The sequence below is a fragment of the Numenius arquata genome, chromosome 1 (genome assembly GCF_964106895.1).
Source record: "Numenius arquata chromosome 1, bNumArq3.hap1.1, whole genome shotgun sequence".
NCBI classification, from domain to species: Eukaryota; Metazoa; Chordata; class Aves; order Charadriiformes; family Scolopacidae; genus Numenius; species Numenius arquata.
The window spans coordinates 692173-719286 of record NC_133576.1 but is presented as its reverse complement, the minus strand read 5'-3'; the positions used below and the strand labels follow the sequence as shown (position 1 = coordinate 719286).

Genomic DNA, 27114 nt, shown 5'->3' with positions numbered 1-27114 from the left:
GAGTATTATTGCCACGCTCAGCAAGCAGCAAAGAAGTCTCAACCGCAGCTGCTATTACTGGAAATCTGAAGTAACAAATGCTTCCCTTTCCATTTTCTCTTCAGCACCACTTCATTCCATCTGTAATACTTTGTGACCTTCACATGTACTCATACATTTTATATTTAAATTCAGAAGGTGCTTTTGACATCTCCTGGCTTTGTTATCAATGCACTTTTACTACTGTGACATTTTCTTCACGACAGTACTCTTTTTCTTGAGAACTAACAAAATAGTGGATCAGAAATATGTTCTCCTATGTTGCAATGGCCAGCTCTCACCTTTAAGTAACCGCAGACGTCACCAGGATTTGTATTGCCCCGTCTGAGGGCAGAATTTGTGCCCTAAAGAGTATGAAAGCTCGTATTCCCCAGGTTCAGTGTTCCTGTGAATTTCGGTATCAACAGGAACTTGCACTGAGGCCCATATTTAAACTGAAGGACTGGCAAAGTATCTGCACGCACACAGACATCTGTACGTGTAAACACGCTGCTTTCAGCCTCTTAACTGATATTGCTCATGGATTCTTGCAAGGAATAACTTCTACCCATGACTGGTTAAAAATAGTCCTGAAGGACAAATAATTTTCCCTTTGGGATAAAACAGATTAGAGCAAATTCTGTGTGTTTTCAAAGCAGTCTCCTCAAACACATATAGAATATAAAAGGAGGAGTGAGGACACCAACCATCTGGCAGATTTCCAAAGGAGTTCAGGACCAAAACATTCATCCTTATGCTGGAAACCATGAGACTGGAAGGTTTTCCTGGTATCTGTAAAGCATCAGCACCACATTCAAGGATGAGCAGTCAGGTATCATCTGTGTTGACAAAGAGGTGGAAGAGGGCAAGAATAGGTGCCAGGGCGAGTCATGCAGTATCCAAAGCAGAAGAAGGAAGGATATATTAAATCTCTGCCTGCCAGTTTTGCCAGTTGCTGAGTGCTTTTGAAAATCTGATGCCTCATTTAGCTGACTAAAGAGTGATTGAGCTGCACCAGAAATACAGACCCAGCTGTCAGAGAAAACTGAAAAATGTGTCCTGGAGTAGTTTTGAAAAATCTAATTCTTTTTTCTCTGTATAGAACACTGGTTTATTTAAAAAAAAAAAAAAAAATTAATTAGGCTAAGTTTAGCTGTGTGTATCACCTGAAAATAGAGAAGACACAATAAAACTATGTAGGTTAGCCCAAATGCATGCTGAGTAGAACTTCACGCATACCTACTGTCCTGTGTCTGAATAAGAATTTGTGAGGGTCATTCAAGTAAAAGGGAGAAATTTGCTTATTTAATTTTCTTGGCCTCATCTCCTCATCCCCATGGAGGAGAGAAAAATTTTGCTCTCTCCTCTTTAATTTACATTCTCTCTCACCATTCCCTGACTCCCAGGAATATTTCAGCCTCCTGTGTGCCCAGGGACCTACTGTTGTTTTGGCAGTACTTCACGGTATGTCAGCATTCCAGAGGTCAGATGAGGATAAACTCTAATTAAAAGATATTAAAATAGGCTGCAGGAGACAAAAATTCAAAACCCCAGATCTATCATAACCTGTTACTGATCTAGCATCTGAGCTGGCTATGCGCTTAAAATATGCATTGAAAGTAATCTTTCAAACCTCTTCTTCAGGTCTTCATTAGCACCCCCAGAGAAAATAATTTCAAACTGTTCAGAGAGCAGCAATCCTGTTCTGGTCCTTGAAATCCTTCGAACACACACCCACACACCAACATTATTTTCTCACCTCCTCCGTATAAAAACAAAACAGAAACGTGAGAACAGTGGGCTGGAGATGGAGCTGCGGAAAGTGAAGATGGAAGGATTAATTATGTAATACGCCCCCTCTCCCGCCCTTACCCACAGCAACACGAGTGAGGTAAACCTAATCCTCCCAGCTGACAACTCAGAACTAGAAAGCGCCCGGAGGAGTGAAAGCAAGAGAAACGTGTGGGGAAGGTGGCAATGCACTCCCACAGAGGAATATGTCATTAGGAAAATGCTAAAAAGAAGTTCAAAAACCTTTAGCCTTTTCCCTCCCCAGAAAGACCTCTCCCTCCGCCCCTTCCTCCCCCTGATTTTTCAGCACGAGCTGCATCCGGATGGGGACTGTAGTTCTACAGTTCACGGCTATCTGATGGAGTGTGGATCCTGCTGAAAAACTTCAAGTAAAACAGAAGCTGGGAGCACATGCATGAGAAGATATATTAAGAAAGCAGGTTTGCTACTTAACTCGGAGGAAAGAAGCTGGAGCAGGCTTCTTCGGTTGCCCTCTAAGAACCTTGCCAAGAGTCCTTGCAAAGAAAAGTGTTGCTGATTCAAAAGAAGAGGAGGGATGGGGAAGAAAAGAAATTGTGCATGTTGTGTGAGAGGGAGACAACGTGTGTCTGCGTGCGTATGTGTAAATGTGTGTTTGTGTGTGAGAGAGTGTAGACAACGGGTGGGGGAAGTTGACAGAATGTTATTTTCTATGAAAGACACGTGAATGCAACTCCCAGAGAAGGGCACCAAGCTCTGCCCAAGAGCAGAAGGGGTAGGGAGAGGGAAGGGGAAGGGGAAGGGAAGGGAAGGGAAGGGAAGGGAAGGGAAGGGAAGGGAAGGGAAGGGAAGGGAAGGGAAGGGAAGGGAAGGGAAGGGGGGAGGAGGAGGAGGAGGAGGAGGAGGAGGAGGAGGAAGGATTGCTATTTCAGAAGACATTCATAGAAAGAGGGTGGCAAATTCTGTGACCATCTTTAAAGGAAGTTTCCTGGGACCTTGAGAGAAAGAACGAAGCCCAGAGGGAAAATAAAGGGCTATGATTTCCTTGTCCTGTTGCTTTGTCTCTGGCTCCCTCTGCCTCTGGAAGAGTAGCCACAGGACACAAAGATGCCCAGCTGGTCTCTGCACGCCCAAGTTCAGTTTAGCTGGTGCTTCTCTCCTGTTTAGCCTGACTGCTTTCTCTGAAGGGGAGGACTCGCAGCCCGACAGCCTTTTAGTTTAACCTGAAGAGCGTGTGCTGCCTCTCTCTGCCCATCCCAAGAGCTCGCTGGAGGTGGAGAAGAGAGGAGAAAGAGGAGGACTTGAAAGTGCCCGAAGAGCTCCGGATGCTAAGAGGAGACAAACATTCCCGTGGACGACACAGAAAGGACAAAGCTGACTGATTTGCCGTTTTCCGTATTTTTTTTTTATTTTTTTTTTTTTCATCTCCCTACCCTTTGGCGCACACCAGTGTTTAGAGATCTTTGAAAACACAAAACAAAGCACCAACCTCCAAGCCCCAACCCCTTGGCCAGCTCTTATGGGAATGAAACACTCCTCCCGCTGCCTGCTCCTGAGGAGGAAAATGGCGGAGAACGCTGCTGACAGCACTGAGGTAAGGACGCGAAGAAGAGCCCGGCGCCCGAGCTCCCCCTGCCCCAGGCATAGATCCCTTAGCAAAAGCAGCAGCAAGCGCAGATAAACTTTCCAGGCTTCTTCGGCTAGCCCCCTTCCCCGCCGCTGCCATGATTTCCTGCCTGAGCCCCCCCCCCCCCCGCTCCCCTCGGCAGAGGACTCGGCGCCGCCCGGGAGCCGCCGCGTTAGGGCTGGTTCCCCGGGAAGTCGGGTGGGCCGGGCGGAGGGGAGGCTCCGTGCGGCGCAGGGGGGGACCGGGGGGAGGCGAGGGTTTGTGCCGGCGGTAAGGAAGGGGAGGGGAGGGGGGACACAGTTATCTGTGCGTGCGAGGAAGCTGGAAGGGACAAAGAAGGTCTCTGGCGACGGTACCTTGTCCAGCTCTGCCCGTTGTCGCCTGGCGGGACGCCGCGGAGCCTTTGCTAGGATTGTTTGGGGGACTTCAGGAGCATCCCTGTCTCTGCAGCGTCCTGGATATTACCACGCCGAGCTTCCCGGGGCGGGGCGGAGGGCAGGGGGTGCCCGGCTTGAGCCCGGCTGGCCTGAGCAGTGCCGAGAATAGCTTTGCATTGCCTTCGGGCCGAGAGGGAACCCTGCGAGCTCCCAGGTTTTCTGCGAGAAACACCCCTTTCCCCTCCCTCCCTCCCCCCATTACCTTCGGTTTCCTCAGCCTTTCCCATCTCGGCAATATTGGGGTTGAGCAGCCCTTGTTTACTTGTCTAGGGCTGTCTTGACCCCACTGAGACTTCTCGAGGGATACAGCAGTGTGCAAAGTGTCAGAGCTGGAAAAGCATAAGGATGCAGGAGGCAATCCCAGCTTCTCTGGGAGCGTGTGAGAAGGAGACAGGCGAAAGTGCACGTGTGTGCCCAACTCCCCATTTCTATTAATAGACTGTGCCTCGCGCCCCGACTGAACGCTTAACACACGGGTAAGCGACACGCAGCACAGCCATGCACAGACCCCCGAGGACACTGCACCCCAACAACTTCAACACCAGCTCCGCACAAGCGGCACTGACCCGCCTCCCCAGTTGCCTGCAGAGGTAATAAAGCACAAAAGCACCACTTCGGTGGGAGCGAGCACGTCTATTCCTTCCTTTATTCTTTAAATGCCTCCTCCTTTAAGATAGTCCTCACGCTAGGTGTCCTGCTCCGTCATGAGTTCCACGTTTCTCCTCCTAATAGTGCGTGCTCTGCTTGACCTTCATAAATACGCCTCCTTTGCCATGCCAGGTGAAGAGCGGAATTTTCTTAAATGAATGTGATGCAAGCGCTAAATCGAGGAACATGCCTGCAGCTACTGCGTTACAACCCCATGGAGTACTGTTTGCAGAAGAGGCATCTATAAATAGCAAGAAGTCTGGCCGCACATCTGTAAACTGTCACAGCGCTGACAGCACATATTGCATTAAAGGTCCCAGGATCCTGGGCAGCATTGCAAGGAGAAACGTACCAGCACAGCCGGTTCCTTTCAAAGCCATTTTTCACTGGAAATTCTCTTTAGGCAGGGAAAATAGTATAGAGGAGCTCTTTAAATATTCCTTGTCCATTTTAGTTCACTAATAGTACATTTTTGTTGTTTAGCTGCCTTTGTGTTTCTGCTCGCGCAATGCTGCGCACGCTGCAATGTCAATTTATGGAGAAGGCTTTCTTAACAAGGGCAGTTTCATTCCAATGCTGCATACAGGTTAGGAGAACATTAAAATGTGCTTCCTTTCCTCAGAGTATTCATCAGTGACAGATTTGTGAAATTAGAGAGAAAATATTGCGGATTAGGCATATCCTGCTGTGCTTGTACTTTAAGAAAATCAGAAGAGATACATTCATAACACCAGCCAAGATATTTTCTCTTTAATTAATTTTCATATTTGTGATGTTAAGACTTAGAAGTGCACCAAGCAAAATATGCCAAGACCTTTGAAGCTTTTTCACTTGTCAGTTTCCACATTTATATTTAGCAAAGTCATATGATCCCAGTTTGACCTTCAAACCTGTATTTCTCTTACTTTCTCCTGAAGTTAGCAAATGTTCTGTGGCCAAAGGAGTACAGGGCAAAGCACTTCACTTTTGGACTTAACCACAGTATGAGAGAAAATTAGGAACTGGTATGAATTTGCTTCATTTGAAACCAATGGGGTATTCGTAATAAGCGTGGTTTGATACTCACTAAGTTTCTGAATGCCATGGTGATAGGCATGATGCAAAAAATGTTTGCTATAATAAGAGATGATGAGTTAAAACATTTAACAAATGGTCAAAATGTCCCACTTCCAAATCATTCCAAGAACCTTCTGTTTCTTACTCAGATTGATTTGAGCCAATTACGTATGTTACAACTTCATAGTAAAATTTTTGTTATTTTTTTTTAAATCTACCACAACTAAGAGCATTACTCAAATTTTTGGTCAAATATGGCAAGTATACTGTTCCAGTAGTAGGGCAGTTCAAGAAAATACATTAAAGAAGATAGATACTGCATGAGACACTTTTTATTCCCTTAACTATCCTCTGATGAAGATAGAGCTAGCTTATTAGCCTAAAGGACTTAAGGAAATGATTACAACAAATACAGACAAGGGACAACCAAAGCTGCAGTAAGACAATACTCAGTGTTTCCTCAAACAAGAATACAAGAGAGTAGAAAAGCGGTAGTTCACTAGTGTTACTTCCCAGTCAAGGAGGACACCTCGTGTTCCCAGGAAACTTACCGAAGTGTGCTCTCATGAGACCAGATTGTACAGACATTTACATCACCAGTATCCCCATAGCCTTACATCTTGATAAAAGACACGGTTAAGTGAAGGGAAGTGTTGCCACAGGTGCTGTTGGAACTTGGATCAGGCTCAGAATAATTTTGTAATTTTACTGTACTGAGAACAGCCTGATATCAGTCTGTCTGCCAGAGCTTAAGTGGAACCAGTGGTTTTTTTGTATGTGTTTATAAGCAGCCTGAGAGTACACAGTGCTTGGTATAAAAATAAAAGTCATGAGGAATAAAATTGTAAGTCTTTTCTCTTTAGAGACTCACAGAAGACCACAGGGGTCCCACTAATAGCAAGTTTGCTGGAATGGTTTTGGAGTTGTTTGGAGTTCACAGGAAAAAAAGATTCAGAAAATGTTTATTTCCCTTGGCCATCCCGTGAACTTCAAGAGAAGTTCCATTGGAACAAAGGCTGTAGAACTTCTCCTCAAGATATAAAAAAGATCCTCTGTATGTAAGTCATGAAAGAAGACTTGTCTAAATAAAACAGTACTGTTCCCATAAATAACAGATCCAGAATTGAGTTCTCTGCAAATAATTAAAGGCTCTCAGACAGAAAACAAAGTGAAAGAGAAATTTTTCTTTGCAGAACATATGCACAAAGATTCTTGCAAAATTAATGGTGCTGATCTGCTGTAGTTTTCAGTTTCTGGGTCTTTTTACTTTAAATGTATTAAATGGAAGCCATATTAATAGTAGGCCTGATATCAGTGATGGGAAACAAATTGAAAGAAGTGAGATTTCAGAAGAAGTGTGCCTTAATGTAGCTTGTGAACCTATGCCACGTGAAGGGAATAGCACAAAGTGCCAGGATCTATGTGCACATCCAACAGACATATACATCTACACATAACAGGTTAGCTGGTGACTGAAACAATTCCGGAACCTGAAAATGGGCTGGTTTTGTCCAATGCAAGCTCATAGTAACTTCATTAAAGGCAATTCTTATGCTGAAGACTTCGCAGTGTCTGTAGATGCTGTGAGAAAAGATGCTTCTTTCACTACTAAGAATAGAGACATTAGGTAATTTATAAATAGAGTCCTCCCTGAATTATACAAGCTTGGGGTTTGGTTAGAAAAAAAAATGTTTTGAAGATTTAGGGTAATAGGCATAATAGACATGTTTCCCCATATAGATTAATATAACTGGTGCACTATCATGAGATTCAGGTCTGTGAAAGTAACTGCTCTGTTACCAGAAGTGGGAGGATTACAATGTCCTATCTGTATGAAATCCAGCCATACCACTACTGAGGGGAGAAGAGATCATAAAATCTATTGAAATCACGAGCTTCTGTTTGTAAATCATGAGTAGGAAGAGGGTTTTCTCCTTAATAAATTATCAAAGTACAAATGAACAGAAGCAGAGCAAGAGTGTGCCTAACGGAGAATGGTGGACTGAATTTATTCAGTAAACGTATGTTTTGGGCCTGGCTATTACACTGGATGATCTTGGAGATATAATTTAATCCCTCTGAGCTTTCCCATTCATACTGTTGAATTCTATGATTTATTGGTGAAAGGTGCTGTAGAATAGTATTATTTGGTGTTATTAAATTGCTTAGAATGCATATATGAAATAGAACATTCATTCTTAGAAACCATATATGAATGAACATTAATGAGTGGGTGATGTTTACCCGAGAGAGAAATAGCGCTGCTATGTGGTGTACTTCATATGGTAACAGAAGTCATGACAGATCTGGCATGGTGTCACTTAGCTAGCTGAAGACGCAGCTTATGACATATCTTCCAGCCTCACAAAGTGGTGTGCCACATGCCTACGGAATGGGAAAAGTTGTGGTAGCTGGTGTGTGCGAGTGGTATAGGTGATCTACAGAGACCAGACTAGTGCCCGTGCTCTAGGTGCTTTGCACTGCTGACAAGACAGAAAGCTGACCCATGATGTTAGTGAAGAATCTTTCACTGTAGGTGTAATCAAATCCCCAAGGGCTATAGAGGCAGGTCTGAATTAAAGCAGGGAGTATTCCACTTCACCACACTTTGGTCCTGCACAATGCTTCTACTAGGACTAATTAGGCTAGTAACCAGGCAGTTCTAATATAGTCATGGAGGCTCTTTTGGTTTCTAGCCAAGTCAGGAGTGGGGGAGCAGAAATATGGCTGTGAGCCATCTTCTCCTACAAACTTCAGCTGTGCAGAACATTAATTTAGCTCAGCTGAAGATCTCAGTGTAGTTAAATGCATTCCATTCCTTTCTCAAATTTAATACTAAAAATTCAAGACATTGACCGTAATACTTTGGCCCCATTGAAGAAATAAATTTTGGTTAACGTTAATAATATAAATAGGATCAAAAAACATTTATGCTTAAATAAAGAATAACAGCAATCACTCGAAGCAGAGTTTCAAAATAAAGATATCTTAGCATGGATCATCCTCTGCCAGCATCGGGTTGTTCCAGTGAATAGCATTTTAGTGTCAAGACTGGTGTTTTTTAGAAAGGGCATGGTTCCTCTTGGTTACATCATGGGCCAGATCACATTGTCTCCTTGTGGCAATGCTAACAGAGAGCTTCCCTGCTAGTAAGAACTTTGCACAGAAGTAATAACTCTTTTTTCCAACCTCAGTCTGTGAAAAGCACCAAATTCTTCTTCAGAGAAGAGTGGAAGACATTCTGTAGATGACCACCTTTATCATTGTTCTACGCTGAAAGTGAGCTTAGCAAGACTGACTCAGGTGCCTTCCAGAGCTTCACTCTCAGCCTAATTGTGAAAGATGAAGGCTTGTGCGCTTACTGGTACAGGCAAAGCAGAGAAATACATAAAGGTAAAAAAGCATTGAGCCTAATCTTTTCATAAGATTTTGGAGCAAAACTTGCAGCTTTGCTCCAAGTTTGCAGCAAAGTTTAGTCCACTGCCAGATGAGGTGATGAACAGCTAAAGGAGGGTGAATGATGAAACTGGTTGCTCCTACCTCTGATTCCACATAATTCTGCTGCCTGCTGTCCTGCTCAATAGGTTTAATGCCAGCTTTATTTTAATCTAGAGTTTAGGATAAAATGGGATTGTCCTTTCCATAATTTTCGGTCTTCTTTGGGAGTAACCTCTAAACAACAGAAACGAGAAGCACACATCTCAAGGATGCAAAGAGGAGATTGCCCGCTAAGTGGCTGAGTTGATGGCCACAAGGGTGTCTTCACCATGCCAGAAAGGAGCAACTGCTGACTAATCACACCCTACCTGGCTCTTTCCTGTGTTCTTGAACAGATACTGACTGGCTCCATGGAGTCTCTCGGCGTGCTATTGAAAAGCTGTTGCATGGGAGCTGAGACAACTTTCTTACTTTGCAGTTACTGTGAGAGGGTGGGCACTATTTCACTCTTAGTATTTCAGTTTTAAACTGAGATTTAAGGGGTGTAGAAAGATGAAGGATGATGGCTTTATTTATTTCTCATAAACTAGGTTTTTCAGGTCCCCATTGTGAAAAATCTATCTCAAAAAATCAAAATTTGTAAAGATACGTAAAATGTTGTCTTTTTCATAATCTGCATATTTCTAAAAATAGAAACTCAGTTTGAAAGTCTGGAATAGAAAATCTATTTATCTTCATTTTATTGCATCAACTATTTGAAGATTTAGAGACCAGAATTGGAATTAAGGCAGACTCACTTGAAGAAGCACTCACTGATGAGCTTGCTTTTTTGAAAATTCTGTTAAGTGCAGAAATTAAAGATAATTTTGCTTTGTATTTTGAGTGTGAAATGTTAGGTGATCATAAATAAAATTTCAATGTCTTCGCTTTCCAAAATGAAGAGAATATTTCACTAACAAAACATTTGCAAGGAAATTATGGTGGGAATAAAATGTTTAGCTAAGATTTTGGACAGAGAAGCAATAATGGAGATGAGGCAAATACTGTCTCCCTCACTTAAAATATCCTGTCTTGCAGCTAAGACATGCTCTTGTAAGTTTGCGTATATTGAGGACTGCATGGTACCTGCATCTTTTCCTCCCAGAGTGAATTATTGTTTAAAAAAGGGCACCTTTTCTAGCCATTATTGGCAGACAAGGAGTTCCTTAAGCTTTTCTGAGAAAGGATGGAAAAAACCCCAGCTTTGGAAGAGGGGGCATGGAGGTATGTATTTTCAAAGACATTGTTTTATACCACTGTCCTCAGCTTTTCCTAGCGGCAAATTCTTCATCACAGTGCAGTTGACAAGCTTCACATTCATCTTACTATTTGGTCTGGACCATACACTTAAGTTCCTAGAGCTCTTCTTGTCCTGTCCAAGGATTTAAGTATATTTGAACCATTCTGTCACAGTTCCCCTCCCCTTTTTAAAAGAAAAAGTAGTATTTCCTTCTCTTGTAACAGTACAATGAAAGTAAACATATAGTGGTTGGGAAGCAATGATACATAGTGGTCTCCAAGGATTAGTGTTGAAGTGTTCCTTCAGTGCCCACAGTGCATACTTGGGGTCACCCGTGGCCTCGCAGTTCTTCTGTCCTTGTCTTTTTCTGGCAACACAGCTTATGTTTTATTGCTTCTAATAGCACTAGAATACTCAAACCCAGTATCAGAGCCCAGAATAATGTGTGACCAAGCCAGGGCCTTCCAACAACAATTTACCAGCCCAAACTGATTTCTGTTGTGGACTTTAATTTCTCACTTAGAAAGCAGGAGAGGAGACCCTGCCATCTGTTTCGGTTTCTAGTTGCGTCCCCATACTGCTCATCAATCCATTGCCCTGAAGCTTGACCCCAGCTTGGGGTAAAGACCAGCTGCTGATTTTCTTTTCCTTAGTCACAAATAGGGAAGTAATTAACCCTTCCCATAACTCCTTCTAAACTACTTCTATTTGAGGATGTTATGATTTTGCCCTATTATATTAGACATTACCCTGTCTGAAGTACAGGATATGTACTTTTATTTTTTTACTCTAATCTCAGCTACATCAGGATGTATCATCAGTAACGCCACTGAGTACTTTATAAATAGAGATCACAGTCAGCATCATTGCAGAAACACAGAAGTGTTGGTTAGAAAGAACATCCCATGCAACCTCGCATTCAGTGTAGAACAGTGACCAGCATTAGATCATGTTGGCCATTCCTGTCTCTAACCAAGTCTTGAAAATCTCCAAGCACAAATTCCACTACCTCTGTAGGCAACCTTCCAGTGCTGCACAGACCTCTCGGTGAAAAAGTTTTTCTTATTGTCCTATCCGAACCACCCAAACAGCAAATTGTGACCCTTTGAGTTTGCCTCAATTTTCTGCTTAACTATCTTTCAGGTACTTGTAGGCTGCTATTAGATTGTCCCTTAGCCTTCTTTTCCGCAAATCAAACAAGTTCAGCACACAGTAATCTCCTCTTACAGGTCATCTTCTCAGGCCCATGACCATTGTATTATATAGCATCTTGCTTACCTCCTAGTTAAAACTCTTACCTCTTAGTTAAAACTAAGAACTCTGCAGAAATGTTCTGAGAATGGAAAAGAAGAATATTAACAGAAAGAACTTTATAGCAGAAGATTAGCTGATTAAATGCACATGGCCAGATAGTGTCAATAAAGTGTATTCTGCAGAAATTCCTTGTGAGTGAGCCCAGCTGTATATCTGGCATGTTTCAATTTGGTATTTTGGGTTAGTCATTTCTTACTTCCCTAGAAAGAGAGTGGTCAAATCTGAAAAGCAGCCCTGCTTCTTACCCACAGGTTGCACCTTGTGAAACTGTACAGCTGGAACAGCTGTTTCAGAAGGAAATCCAACTGGATAGTGTTAGCCACTTCACAATACAATTGCCTGCTTAGGAGTCACAGTGTTTAAAACTTAATTAGGAGAAGCTGAATTTACAGGCAGCAGGAGGTGCTCAACAATTGTTAGGGATGCTCTGCCTACTGTACTGCTGAGCCTTAAAAAAAGGTAAGGGCCGTCATTACCCTTTCAGTTCCATTGGCTTTGATATAACCCACTAGGTCCTCTACAAACCTGAAGCAGACCAAGGATGTGAAATAATAAAATTGAGGTACAAGGACAGTTATTGTGCAGAGAAGACAAAAAAGGGAACGTATTTTACCGTGCAAGAAAGTATGTTGCAGACTAAAATTTCAGCTAAATCCTTTTCAGCTCTGTGTAAGTCTGATGATCACTTAGATTTTTGGGATTAGAAGTGGCAAACAGAAGTAAAAGCCCTATTCTGGAAAATACTATATTTAGTCATGAAACAGAATGTGCTTTGTAAATTTACTGAAGGTCAAAGGTCATAATGAAATTACTTTGTGAATGTGGAAAAGAAAAGGAGGGAAGAAAGGCAGGAAAGTGGGTTGATGGGTAGGTATAGTGGGAAGAAGGGAGGGATGGAGAAGGGAAGGGAAGGGAAGGGAAGGGAAGGGAAGGGAAGGGAAGGGAAGGGAAGGGAAGGGAAGGGAAGGGAAGGGAAGGGAAGGGAAGGGAAGGGAAGGGAAGGGAAGGGAAGGGAAGGGAAGGGAAGGGAAGGGAAGGGAAGGGAAGGGAAGGGAAGGGAAAGGAGATAGGGACATACAGTCAACATCCAGAGAAGCTGCTCATTTTCATAAAAGCAGGAGGAGTAGAAATATATACTTAAATTTACTGTCAAAAAGTCACAGAATCACACTGTGACTCCTGAAGGCTGGTCTTAGTAAAGAGCAAGATGGAGAACACACTGAGTACCTTGGCCTTTTCTACATCCTTTATCACCAGGGCCCCTGCCCCATTTAGCGGTGGGCCCACATTTTCCCTAGCCTCCCTTTTGGTGCCTATGTACTTTCAGAATATTTTCTTGTTGTGCTTCATTTTCCTATTGTTGGATTCAACAAATGTCAGGAATCAAGGAACCGTAGGCAGAGGTAGCAGGAGGCCATCAGGAGAGTGAGTCAATTCATCCTTTTACAGCTTGTAAATAATGAAATAATAGGGGCAAAAGCAATACATAACACTAGTTCCAAATGAGCAAGACTATGCTTTTTAATAAATCAATAACTGCCTTAACATTGTGATCATTTGTCATTTCAGCCACACAGAAAAGTATGCTGTTCCTTAAAGACCCATTAATATGCTTGCTTACAAAACTACTTATCATGTGTATGTGTCCGTACCTAGGATCATAGAATCATAGAGTCACAGAATCATCTAGGTTGGAAAGGACCTTTAAGATCATCGAGTCCAACCATCAGCCTAACTCTAACAAAACCGTAACTCAATCATGTCCCTAAGCACCACGTCTCCCCGTCTTTTAAATACCTCCAGGGATGGTCATTCCACCACTTCCCTGGGCAGCCTGTTCCAATGCTTGATACCCCTTTCAGTGTAAAAATTTTTCCTAATAACTAATCTAAACCTCCCCTGGCGCAACTTGAGGCCATTTCCTCTTGTCCTATTGTCTGTTACTTGGGAGAAGAGACCGACCCCCACTTCGCTAAAACCTCCTTTCAGGGAGTTGTAGGGAGCGATAAGGTCTCCCCTCAGCCTTCTTTCCTCCAGACGAAACAACCCCACTTCCCTCAGACACTCCTCATAAGACTTGTTCTCTAGACCCCTCACCAGGTTCGTTGCCCTTCTCCACGCTCCAGCACTTCAATGTCTTCCTTGTAGTGAGGGGCCCAAAACCGAACACGTTATTTGAGGTGGGGCTTCACCAGTGCTGAGTACAGCGATGATCACTTCCCTAGTCCTACTTGCCACACTACTTCTGATACAGGCCAGGATGCTGTTGGCCTTCTTGGCCACCTGCGCACACTGCTGGCTCATGTTCAGCAGGCAGTTGACCAACACCCCCAGGTCCTTTTCTGCCAGGCAGCTCCAGCCGCTCTGCCCCCAGCCTGTAGCGTTGTCTGGGGTTGTTGTGACCCAAGTGCAGGACTCAGCACTTGGCCTTGTTGAACCTCATCCCATTGGCCTTGGCCCAACAATCCAGTCTGTTCAGATCCCTCTGTAGAGCCTTCCTGCCTTCCAGCAGATCAACAGTCCTGCCCACCTTGATGGCATCTGCAAACTTACTGAGGGTGCACTCAATCCCCTTGTCCAGGTCATTGATAAAGATATTAAACAGAACTGGCTCTGGTACTGAGCCCTGGGGAACACCACTTGTGACCAGCCACCAACTGGGTTTAACTCCATTCACCGCCACTCTTTGGGCCCAGCCTTCCAGTCTGCTTTTTACCCGGTGAAGAATACTCCTGGCCAAGCCATGAGCAGGCAGTTTCTCCAGGAATGCTGAAGGAAACGGTGTCAAAGGCTTTACTGAAGTCCAGGTAAACAACATGCACAGCCTTTCCCTCATCCACCAAGCATGTCACCTTGTCATAAAAAGAGATCAGGTTTTTAAGCAGGACCTGCCTTTCAGGAATGCATGGTGACTCGGCCTGATCACCTGGTTGTCCTGCGTGTGCCGTGTAACAGCACTGAGAATGATCTGTTCCATAACCTTCCCTGGCACCGAGGTCAGACTGACAGGTCTGTAGCTCCCCAGATCCTCCTTCCGGCCCTTCTTGTGGATGGGTGTCACATTTGCTAACCTCCAGTCAACTGGGACCTCCCCGGTTAGCCAGGACTGCTGGTAAATAATGGAAAGTGGCTTGGTGAGCACTTCTGCCAGCTCCCTCAGTACCCTTGGGTGGATCCCATCCAGTTCCATAGACTTGTGTATGTCTAAGTGCTATAGCAGGTCACTAACCACTTCCCCTTGGATTACGGGGGTTTCATTCTGCTCCCTGCCCCATCTACTAGCTCAGGGGGCTGGGTACTCAGGGAACAACTGGTCCTACTACTAAAGACTGAGACAAAGAAGGCTTAAGTACCTCAGCCTTTTCCTCATCCTTTGTCACTTTGTTTCTACCCCCATTTAATAAAGAATGGAGATTATCTGTAATCCTCCTTTTATTGCTAATGTATTTATAGAAACTTTTTTTATTGTCCTTAACATTAGAAGCCAGGTTAAGTTCTAGTTGGGCTTCGGCGCTTCTAATTTTCTCCCTACATAACCTCCCAACATCTTTGTAGTCCTCATGAGTGGCCTACCCTTTCTTCCAAAGGTCATAAATTCTCCTTTTTTTCCCTGAGTTTCAACCATACCTCTGTTCAGCCAGGCCGGTCTTTACCCGATGGCTTGTTTTTTGGCACATGGGGACAACCTGTTCCTGTGCCTTCCTTCTTGAAAAATGTCCAGCCTTCCTGGACTCCTTTGCCCTTCAGGACTGCCTCCCAAGGGACCCTGTCAACCAGGCTCCTGAAGAGACCGAAGTTCACTCTCCAGAAGTCCATGGTGGCCATTCTACTGACCCCCCACCTCCTTGCTTCTCCAAGAATCAAAAACTCTTGTCATTTCATGATCGCTATGCCTAAGGCGGCCTCCAGCCATCACATCCCCCAGAAGTCCTTCTCTGGTCACAAACAACAGGTCCAGTGGTGCACCTTCCCTAGCTGGCTTACTCACCAGCTGTATCAGGAAGTTATCCTCAACACACTCCAGGAACCTCCTAGACTGTTCCCTCTCAGCTGTATTATATTCTCAGCAGATATCTGTTAAGTTGAAGTCTCCCAAGAGGACAAGGTCTATCAATCGTGAGACTTCTCCCAGCTGCTTATAGAATATTTCGTCTGACTCTTCATCCTGGTTGGATGGTCCATAACAGACTCCCACCATGAGATCTGCCTTGCTGGCCCCCTCCCCTATTCTTACCCATAAACACTCAACCCTGTTGTCACTATCATTAAATTCTAGACATTCATAACACTAATACGCAGGGCCACCCCATCGCCTCTTATTCCTCACCTATCCCTTCTGAAGGGTTTATAGCCGTCCATTACAGCACTCCAGTTGTGCAAAACAACCCACCACATTTCCGTAACTACATCATAGTTTTCCTGCTGCACAATGGCTTCCAGCTCCTCCTGTTTGCTGCCCATGCAGCGTGTGTCAGTGTAGAGGCACTTCAGTTGGGCTATAGATTCCACCACCTTTTTTCTGGGAGAAGTCCTAATTCTTACCTGACCATTCCCAGGTGCAGCTGTAGTTTCTATCCCATCAATGACCCTCATATCTCTGCTGCTGCATGGATCTCCATCCCCTACCTTCACTGAGTCAGCAGACCAAGGGACCTCACTAGCATACTGTCCCACAAACATTGGTACGCCACTTCCAGGCTTAAGTCTAAAGAGCCTGGTTTCATTCCCTTCCCCCTTCAAATCTACACATACGTATACACACGATGTTTTATATTTACATAAATTCAAACTGCATATTGTGCTGTGACTTTCATTTCTTTGTGCACCCAGGTTGCCTGTGTTATTAGAACTATGTCAGAGAAGACACTACTGCGCCAATGTGGGCTCATATACTGTAAAATGATAAAACCTGGTTAAAGTCTTATACCACATAAAATATTTATTTTTATATATATATTTCTCCGTTGACAGAGAAACTCTGTGTTTAAAAAAGCAGTTTCACACTGTCATTGTTTAATCCCAGCCAGCAGCTAGGACCATGCAGCAGCTTGCTCACACCCCTCCACCCGCAGTAGGGTAGGGAGGAGAGGGATAAAAGGAGGGACAGGGGACACCAAAACAAAAACTCATGGGTTGAGATAAAAACAGATTAATAGAACAGTAATGGAAAAGAAAAAAATAATGAAAATAATGAAAAAAGAATATACAGAATAAAGTGATGCAACACAAATTGCTTTCACCACCCAATGATCAGTTGCCCAGCCTGTTCCAAGCAGTGATCATGGATTCCCGCCCCCAGCCAACCCCCATTTATATACTGAGCATGTCATCTATGGTATGGAATATTCCTTTGGCCAGCTTGTCCCATATATGCTCCCTCTCAACTTCTATGGCAGGCTGAAAAAGTCCTTGACTTACTGTAAACATTACTTAGCAACAACTGAAACGATATGTATTAACAAAATTATTCTCATACTAAATCCAAAATACAGCAGCTACTAGGAAGGAAATTAACTCTATCCCAACTGAAACCAGGACACACAGAAAAGTCCTAGCTTTTCATTCAATAACATCCTTTATATTCACTGTCTTCCTCTGTATGGGTGTTCTGACAAAATTCAGTTTAGTTGTGGAGAATTATAGGAATATATAACCTTCCATTTCAAGCTGAAATAATAATCTCACATTAAATATAGTGCTAACAAAGCTCTAAAGTAAGTTTAAATTCAAGTAACTTGGTGAGCTGTTAGAAATACAAACTCCCAATTCAGAAAGGAAGCATTTAAAAATATTTGCCCGTTCCAGTTTAGATCTCTTCCAAGCATTCACACCTTTGATTCAGCAATTAAGTGTAACTGGTCTTGTTTTCTTAAATTCTGTAACACCTACACATCTCAGAGGTCAGAGAATAAGACAGCACACTTGCAGGTCAGTACAACTCAATTAACATGCATAAAATACAGTGTAGTTACTCACAGAAGTCATTGATTTGAACTTTTTCGCCAGTGAGAATACATTGAGAAATACACAAATGCGTGGTTCTCAAAAATATATTCGCTGCAAAACCTCTTCAGAAATTTAGGCACTGTTCCTGTCATTCCTTCTGAGTCACTCTGTTCAAGCACCTTTCGCCATATCCAGAGAGTCTCTTGTAGACAGAGTATATTCCTCTCAATAGTAAAAAGCAATTATTTATTGTCTAACATATCAAAGGCAGCGAGGGTCAAGTTATTAAGCAAAGCACTAGTAAGTTTATCGTTCCCAACATAAGACATACAAAGAGTCTTTGCTGGCCAGGTAGGCATGAAGCAGGTGGTGAAGGGTTAGATTCTTCTTCTGCTGGGAACATTCATGTTGTTCCATGTTGCTTCATGTTCAAACTTCATGTTGCTGTTGCCATCTTTAGACTCCCTTAGCATGTTATATCTCTTCACGTTATTGTTTTTCTTCCTGAATCCTTAAACTTTAAATTTGTATTTCACCTTATTTTATCTTTCATGGCTCTATGCTACAGGCTTTGTCAAAACTCTGTCTTACAATTTAGGATTTTTTTCATGATCCTGACCCAGGGTTACACATCAGGGCAGCTGATCATTGCTAGGCCTTGGATCACACTGATGAATCCCTACAAGGAAATGGGTAGAAACAGGAATCACATACCAGATTTCCTCTTTCTGACAAAAATATCAATTCTCTGTTGTTATTTCACTCTTCCTATACACTTATAACTCACAGTCGCCTTAGTGGAGCTGTAAGTGGTAGTGGCTTTTAAGAGAAACTTTGACCCCCAATGGTCTCTGTGTTTTTAATAGGGATTAGACTTTCACACCTCTGTAAAGTTTGCAAGCAATGAAAAATGTCAGGTGCAGTCAAGAGGCCCTAAATATAACATACAGCCTGGAAAATATAAATGAGGCTTTACAGAATATGATTAATTTTGATATTCATTATCATGACATATCTTATAGAAAAATGCATTGCTAATGACTTAGGAGAAACTAAATGCTAGAAAACTGTTCTCATTCTTTATACAGCAGGTATTCTGTGCACAGAGTACAATTCAGAACTGCTAAATCCTATCGAAAATTGTTACCATAACTAGGTACTTGTAGCATTTATTTCTGTCCTTGTGAGATTGTACTGGTCATGGATTTATGTAAAGGATATAACTTTGGCTTTGAAGAAAGACAGGTCTTGATGATACATAATGAAGAGCGTAACAGTGACTTCGTGATTACTGTTGCTTTGAGATTCTAAATGAAGCAAAACAGATATAAGACTAGTGACTTAATCCACCAGGTACTGATCACCGCAGTCTAGCCTTGCTTCTTCTATCTCCTTATTAAATCTTTTCTTAAGCATCCCTCTGCGTATGCTCCCTCTCTGTCCCACGTGGACCTGGTGCCAGCTACCGGTGAGACCCATGCACACATGAGGGGAATTTGGTGCCAGCTCCTGGGGTCAGACCAGGGGCGGGCATCCCTGGCCTGTGGTGCCAGTGCATGGAGTGAGTGGGGTCTCCATGTCAGCTACTGGAGCCAGTGGGGGTCCTGAACTCCCAGCCACTGGGGTGGGAATGGTGTCTGTTCCCAAAACCGGCATGACAGCGTGAGTGAGGCGAGCCAGGAGCTCAGCACTGCCGGGACGGGATCATGGGCCACCACCATGTGCCTGGTGCTGGCTGCTGGGGGGAGAGCCTGCGTCTTCCCCGGCTCTGGTGTGCCGGGGGTGTGTGGTGCATACTCACCAGCAAACTTTTAAGTCAGATTAGCCGGTGACAAATGGTGGCCTGAGGTCCAGACCAGGTTCCCCGGGCAGGGCGTCTGTTCTGGTATGCCTGGGGGAACTTGTGAATGTGGAGAGCATGAGGGATGAACGTGTGAATGCTGCGTGCTTGCAGTGAGCACCAAGCTGGACCAGCCAGCAAGCCAGGGGCCTTGTGGGGGCTGGGTGGGCAGAGGGTCCATGCCGGTAATCAAGGGAATCACATGCCTTGTCTGTGGCAGCCTGTGTGACCGGCCATGCTGGTGTCCTCGGAACGTGTGTGTGTGTCTAGACAGACAGGTCACTGGCTGAACCTGCAAACAGGAAAGCATCAGCCATGTCCTACAGCCTGGACAGAGGACCTGAGTCCCCAGGGCACCAGGCTGGGCTCCAGTGGCCAGGCAGGAGAGGTCCTGGGCCAGAGGAGGCAGGCCAAGCTTCTTACAGCACTTAACAGTATGTAGGCAGAGAAATATTCAGAAATTTACACCTATGGTTTTTAGAAGTATCCGTTCAGCTTGGTGTCTTCCTAGCTGCTGCATCCCACTCTCTTGTAGCCTCCAACCTCTCTTCCTAGGAGAGACCTAGGAGGATCAACTCAGAAAGAGGAAATCTGGTATGTGATTCCTGTTTCTACCCATTTACTTGTTTTGTGATCTCAAATCAGAAAATAGCTCAAACGCTGATTTTACATCCAAATAAATTTGAATAAGAAAATCAAGGTTGGAGATATAAGCTGATGGTGACGTGCAGAAAGCAGACTCCACAACCCGTGAGGTTGTAAAGTAGGTATGTTTATTCGGCGCCGGGCAGCACGGGGGGGGGGGGTCGCCCCACCACAATCGTGCGCACCCACCGCGGCAGTTAGCTTAGGATTTATACAATCAGATCTTACATATTCAAGGGGCGCCTATACATATCCATGACCTTTCCCCGAAAAGGCGGTCTTTATTACAATGAGTTCCGAGAAATCATTTCCAGAGTCTCCGCCTTTAACTCCCCCCAGCCGCACGTGCGCAGTGTCTCCTGGTGGTCGTGGGCCGGGGGTCTCGGGGATGAAGGCCATGTCTTCCTCGCTGTGCACCTCTCGCTTTTAATGTTAATGTGTTGCTCCAGGCCACGGGGTTGGGAAACCAGATGATCGCTCTGTCAGGACAACTGAGTACCAATTGTTCCCTTGTCTCCCATCGAGGCCGAGGTGACCACTTTATGGTTTCAACACATCCTTTCTTTGCCTAAACCCCTTGGTAATGGCTTTAGGCTATAGATACACAGTTTAAGCCAAGCAATGGCCCTGCCATTAACCCTTGAGTGTTATTTCCCCTTATCATAGGTACATCATTCTATAGCACAAAACTGTCAGAGATCAACTGAGAAGTGGTTATAGGAGCAGAATAGTTAAAATCACAACCTTGTATCTTGGTAAAATTGCAAACACAAGAGTTAGTTCCATTTGTTTCTTCTTCACAAGTATCAATGTTCACATTAACACAACTAGTCCTTATACAGGCACATCCTTTTCCTACATAATACACCTGTGATTGAGCATGTTCCGAGGGAAGCATCGCAAACGTGCGTGTACTGTCCTCTGTGTCTAAGCACAAATCTTCGTTTTCAATTACTGCATTCTCAAAAACATATCCTAGTTGTTCCTTTGGAATGCAGGCTTCAGTACTAATGGTCTGCCATTTCCTTATATCATCACTGTATTTTGCCCAAACATTATGGTTTATTGGTCTGACCACTACATCTTGATGGATTGCCCCTAGTGCTAAAATAGGGAAAATACCCCACACCTTTGCCTTTTGAATTGTGAGCGCATAGGCTTCAATTTGTTCTTTTGTGTCATCATAAGTGAAATTAACTAATTGCCACCAAGCCTGATGTTTTAATTCAAATGGGGTGGTAGTATCGTTCTTAGCAATAATTTCTCTAATCTCTTGTGGTAGGTTTCCTGACATCCCTTCTCTGATTATATCAGAAACCACAGATTGCATCCAGAGTTGTGTTTGTATACATTGAATGGCAATAGAGACATTTCCTTGTAGTCCTTGTTGTAAAAAGTTATTAATTGGGCCTTCTATTCCCCTGCGATCTTCTAATCTCAAGGGGTATTGTTTTTGACATACTGGGCTCGCTCCCTCCTTAAGTTCTATTACTATGGGGGTGGCGTTTTTCACCCTTCCTGGAGTCCCTGTAGCCCAAACACCTGGATATACTTGATTAATGATTTCTTCGAGTTCGGGTGATGATACAGTGAGCTTTTCAGAGTGCATTAGGGCTAGGCTCAAAATTTCAATCAACTGATCTTCTTTTACTTTTAATTCCATGGCTCCTTGATTAAAAACTATCACTGCCCCTAATTGCTCTAATAAGTCTCGCCCTAACAGTGATCTGGGCGAATATGGCAAGTATAAAAATCAATGTATTCCAATCTGTTTCCCCAATTTAAATCTGAGGGGTTCCAAAAAGAACGCCTTTCTCTGCTGGCCAGTGGCTCCTATCACATTTAAATCAGTGGTGGAAAATGGAATTTTCACTCTAGCTGGCCCACTAGATCCCATTACTTCCCGTAACGGGGCTAGGAGTTGTGGAGCTCTCTGGGTTTTACTCCTGGTTCTTGCAGTAACTGGAGTAAAGGCAGTTGCTGCTTCCCCTTCTTCCTCACCGCTACTGCCACCCTCTGTCTCAGTGAATGGCGATTGGTGTGGAGAAAGCGGATCTTGCAATAGAGGGGGAGGCATTCCCAAATCCTCAAGCTGATCCTCTGTTTCCTCTTTCCTCTTTCTGGATTCTGTTACTTTCAAACACCTTTGTCCAATACTACATGCCGAGCAGCACCTCTTCATTTTCTGCTGCCCCTTTCTTTTTATCTTTCTGTTCTTTCTGTAGGGACAAAACTAGAGGGTCTTGCAGTGGTATATTAAATCCACAGTCTTTTTGCTATTCAGGATGGTTTCGCAAAGTGAAAAACATATCCGCGTACATAACCTCATCCCATTTTCCTTCTCTTCATAAGAATAACATCAACTGCAACATAGTATTATAGTTTAGAGTCCCATTAAAGGGCCACTTTTCTCCGTCATCTAATTTATATAAGGGCCACCATTGATTACAATATTTTATCAAAGTTTTCTTATTCACATTCTCACCTGATGGTCCCCCTATATTTTTCCAGTGTTCTAAAATACATCCTATGGGGCTTCTTTTCACAATTCCACCACTTTGCTGTCCTCCCATCTTTATTAATTTAACTCCCCAATTGCCCTACCACACAGTACAGTTAGAGGATAAAATCTATCTCCCCAGTGTTCCTCCCACTGCATCCACAGCTGGCAATTAGGGCACTCAAAATCAGTACAATCTGGATTAGACCCAAACCAATGAACATAAAATATCTTAGAACAGTTTTAACATTTAACACTTATTGTTGGCTTACACCCATTATCCGGGTGGAGGGGACAAGTATCCATTTATATGACTGGTCATATTCATCTGATCAACCAAATATACTCGCTTCATTCGTCTCCGGCCGCACCCCTCGCGGGATAACAGAACCACGGATCAGAACTCCACACTCGCTTCGCAGCTCTGCTGCCTCTCAGTCACTCAAATCATACATACAAGAGCTAGCTCAATTCATTCACACACTTTTTATCAAATCCAAATCAGCTTTCAATACACAATTCCTTTAAACAGTTCCGATTTCAATACCGATAAGTTACTGCCGCCACAAGGCACGTTAATGCAAAAGTACGTAGCTTTACTCGCGACCATACCCGACGTACCAAAACCAAGTGTACGAATTACAGGAGTATGAAGCACAACACGTGCTCATACCCGCGTACACAAACCAAGACCAAGTGTACGTATTGCAAGAGTACACAGCACAACATGTGCCTGCACTCAGGTACACAGTATGCCCTCAGACACTAGTAGCCTGGCATACGGCACCCTGCGTAGGACGTCTCCTACAGCTTATGGGAACCCCAAATGACCGGTTCCAAAAACCCAAACAAAATTTTTTTCTTTTTTTTTTTTTTTAAAAAGAATACCTTATTCATTAGATGGTCCTTGTCTGCCCCCGCAGTGATCCGTATGAGGCGAGGAGAACCTTCGGGAAAATCCCGGGGGTACCCTGGGGAGTCCTGTTCTCAGCAGGTCCTGCAGCTGATCAGAGGGTGTCCCATCTGGGTTGCCAGAATTGATGCCGTGAAAGATGAAATCATGACTCAATAGTCGGGATGACTATTAAGCAGGTATCCTTTATTGCAGCGCTGGACGCACAGGGGATCGCTCCTCCAAATGTGCGTGCCAGACAGAGTCAGTTTAGCAACATATATGCACACCACACGTACATATTCATGCAATGACTAATTAACATATTCATTAGTTTCCAGTAATTCATTACCATATGCTACCTCCCTCTTGGAGCCCCCCATTTGTCAGAGATAACATTGTGCTGGCCTCACAACTGCTGCCCACGTACATACATGCCTTTCTCGTAGCTCTGCAAGGGGGTAAGCCCCTGTTTGTGGTCAGCCAAGCTATATTCGCTAACTCATACTTAGGCAAGCAAACCTTCAAGCCATACCTAGCCTTATTCTTTAATTCAATGCCAAATGTGGGAATTCTATTGAACGTTGGTGCCTGCTTGCTGGTAGTTCTGAAGCTGCACTGAACTGTAACTCAGTGTGCTGATTTTCCCTGGCACTTGAGCTCAGGAACTGCCATTTCTCAGTCTTGTTCTCCTTCCTTGTTCTCCTAATTTATCCTGCAGATGTTAAAAAGTAATAATGGATAAACCTGGCTAATTCTTAGCAGAGACCTCCTCTAGAACTGAACTACATCTGAAACTACACTGATCAAAAGTTTGGCTAGGGCATGGAGTAGGTGATCAATTGGAAATTTTTTCCCCTCCCCCATCCTAAAGCTCAGTAAAGCCTACAGAATATAATGTCTTCCTGGAACTGTTGTGAAACATCTGAAGCTCAGTGAGCGGTAAAGAGAATGACTGGGGTATCAGATGCAAAGTGACTTTCAGGGATCAGTGCATTAGAAATTTGCTAAGCAGAGGAGGGCTTCCATTAACTTTTCTGCTAATTTAAGAAAATAATTTGTACAGATAGAATACTCTGGTTATTTTTGTTAATAATTATCCTCTAAAAATAGCAGAGCTCTACTTTTTCATGTGAATTTCAGCTTACTGCCTGAGACTGAGAAAGGGCCTAAAAATAACTGGGTTTATAGTTGATTAGCACTTTCTGATTCTTGTTTCCTATGTCACTAGAGAGTCAGTCAAGATGATGATGGGGCGGGCAAGAGGCTGTCTAGTGGTACAGCTACTTCCCCTGCAAGAAGCATATTGATAACAGGGGCTGTAGCTCCCTGCTTTTCTCAGTAGATTTTCATGCACTTTCCAGGGTGATGTAAAGTAGCTTTGAAATACCGAGCTTGTTTTGTTTCATTTCCATTTTGTGTCCATCTTGAGGAGTTTCTCATAAGGGGGTATATCACATTTTATTTATTTGTATATCTCTGGAACCATGATTCTGTTCAGCAAGAATCACAGTTTCTTACTGGTTGCTGCTGCATAAGTTGATAGTAGCAACCAATAAGAAAATCACAATGGAGGGTTCACACATTTCTGGCTTTGTAACTTTATAAATCTTTATGCAAGGATCTGCAACAAATTCTTCCTCTTCACTGTGTTCAACTTTGATGTTTTCAGTACAGCCTTGTAAAACTTCTGTTGCTATTTCTACAGCAAGCCATGCCTGTGATGTGAGGAGTTTTAAAGTAATCTGGCACATGAGTATCTCTCTTCACTTGGAGATGAATAAAAACCATCAGTCACGTTTACATTTCTGTTCACTGCTTCCAGATACAGTAGCGTGTCTTCCCTGGCTTATAGTTGACCACAAAGTGAAAGCAACTGCTAACAAAGCTAGGGTTTCATGCCTCAGAGAATCACCTGGTCCTTAAAAATATATATTTTTTTTTCACAGAAAGAGCTGAATTGCCTAGTCATCTTTAAATACAACTACCTACCATCTGTTAACAGGCCCCTCACGTTCTGACTATAGATCCCTATGCACCATTCATGGCTCCATAGCCATGATGATAAATAGTCTGTAATTCAGGATTTATGTATAGTTATGTCAGATTACTTAGGTGACCCACCACATATTATGGAAGTCTCATTTACAGGGCTTTGCACACTGAATGTTGGACCCTGCAGAGAAGCGAAAGGACAGTCTTTTTATTCTCCAGTGCAGTCTATCTATGCTGTGAGCTATACGGTAGAAAGAAAGTGACACTGATGAGTCCCCTCTGATGCACATATAGAAGGGAAGGAGCTAACAAAGGCAGAGTGGTGACAGACCTAGATCCTCCTCCCAGCTAGTCCAACTAGTTTATGCAAAGGCAGTCCTAGAATACTGCCTCATTATTTATTGAGCCCCACATTATAGAAGGAAAAGTAACTGAATCACGACTTGCTAAATAACAATGTAGGCTTTGAGCTACTTCCAGGGAAACACAGCACGAAACAGTTTCTTCATCCTATTTGATCACAAAGTGCTAAATCTACCCAAGCAGCAGAGGATATCACTCACCAGGAACCTTGAACTGCCAGTGTTCATGTGCACACGGGAAGAACCATTACCCTTGTTCCAGTACCCAGGTGCCTTAGAACTAGTGCTGTATTGACAGGGCTTGAAGACACCACTCAGACAGCCGCACATAAATCTGAGGGTTTCCATCCTGTCTCAAAAAATGACACAAGACTGGTGCTATTTGACTACTTGTGTTGCAGAATACAAGGGGAAGAGAAAAACTAACAACTGTAGTTCAAGCCAGTGCTGTTCCAGCAATATGACACCTTCACAACCTTCTCACTCTGCCATGCCAAACCTGGTCATGGGAGTTGGAAGTGGTAGTGTGAGTTTGACCCCTGAACAGCACAACATCGCTGAGCGTTACTTGGTGGTAGAGAAGCGCTTGCTCAATCAGGCCAGATGGGACTCTTAAAATATCAGTATCAGTGCAAGTAGTAAGTATTTAATGGTAACAATTGTCATTACCAAATATAGAGGTGACTCAGCAATGAATGCCCAGGAATGAAATTGATATGGTTTGTTTATAGATTCCTTGAGTTTGTGACCAATATTTTAAAGGTTGGAAGACCTGATTAATTTTATTAAGGCAGAGATATTTCTTAGCCTTGTGCAATTCCATGAAAGGCAAATCAGAAATAAAATGACACTAAACTTGGAAAAGCTCTTTATTTCCCAGAGGCTATAGCTTAATTCAAATGGAAAATTCGGCTATCAGCTTTTTCTCTTTTGTCATTTTCAAGAATAGACAGGCAATAGACATACCTTAAACCTTCCCTCTCAACCACCACAAAAGCTAAGCCTCTAAATAGCCCTGTCAGAACAACAGGCTGTTTCCCCTTCCTATATCTGTGCACCTTGATTGCTTTTGTTCTAGAGAGTGTTGGATGTAGTGCTGCAAAGAGAAGAGTCAAAACTCCTGAAAACCAGAAATCTCAGAAGGAAAATCTGTTGCAGGAAAGCATACAACATAGTTTATACCTACTGCTTTTTTTCTGGATAATTGAATGGAAAAGAAGGAAAAGTATTCCATGGTGATCAGTCAGTATAAGTGCTGCCTGGCCTTTAATGGCTATTTTACATATTAGGTGCGCTTCAGATTTTGACAGAAGTAATACCAATTATGTAACATATGGTTGGCAGTAA

The 27114-nt window shown here is 43.4% G+C and overlaps 1 protein-coding gene across 1 annotated transcript in view; it reads left to right on the top strand.

Moving 5' to 3' along the window:
- Positions 1-2955: 2955 nt before the first annotated feature.
- The window catches only part of PRMT8 (protein arginine methyltransferase 8), a 66985-nt gene continuing 42826 nt past the window's right edge, over positions 2956-27114 (top strand). The window contains exon 1 of the mRNA XM_074145445.1: positions 2956-3382. Within this exon, the coding sequence (XP_074001546.1) occupies positions 3308-3382 (75 nt within the window). The 5' untranslated portion in view covers positions 2956-3307. The remainder of the gene's footprint in view (positions 3383-27114) is intronic.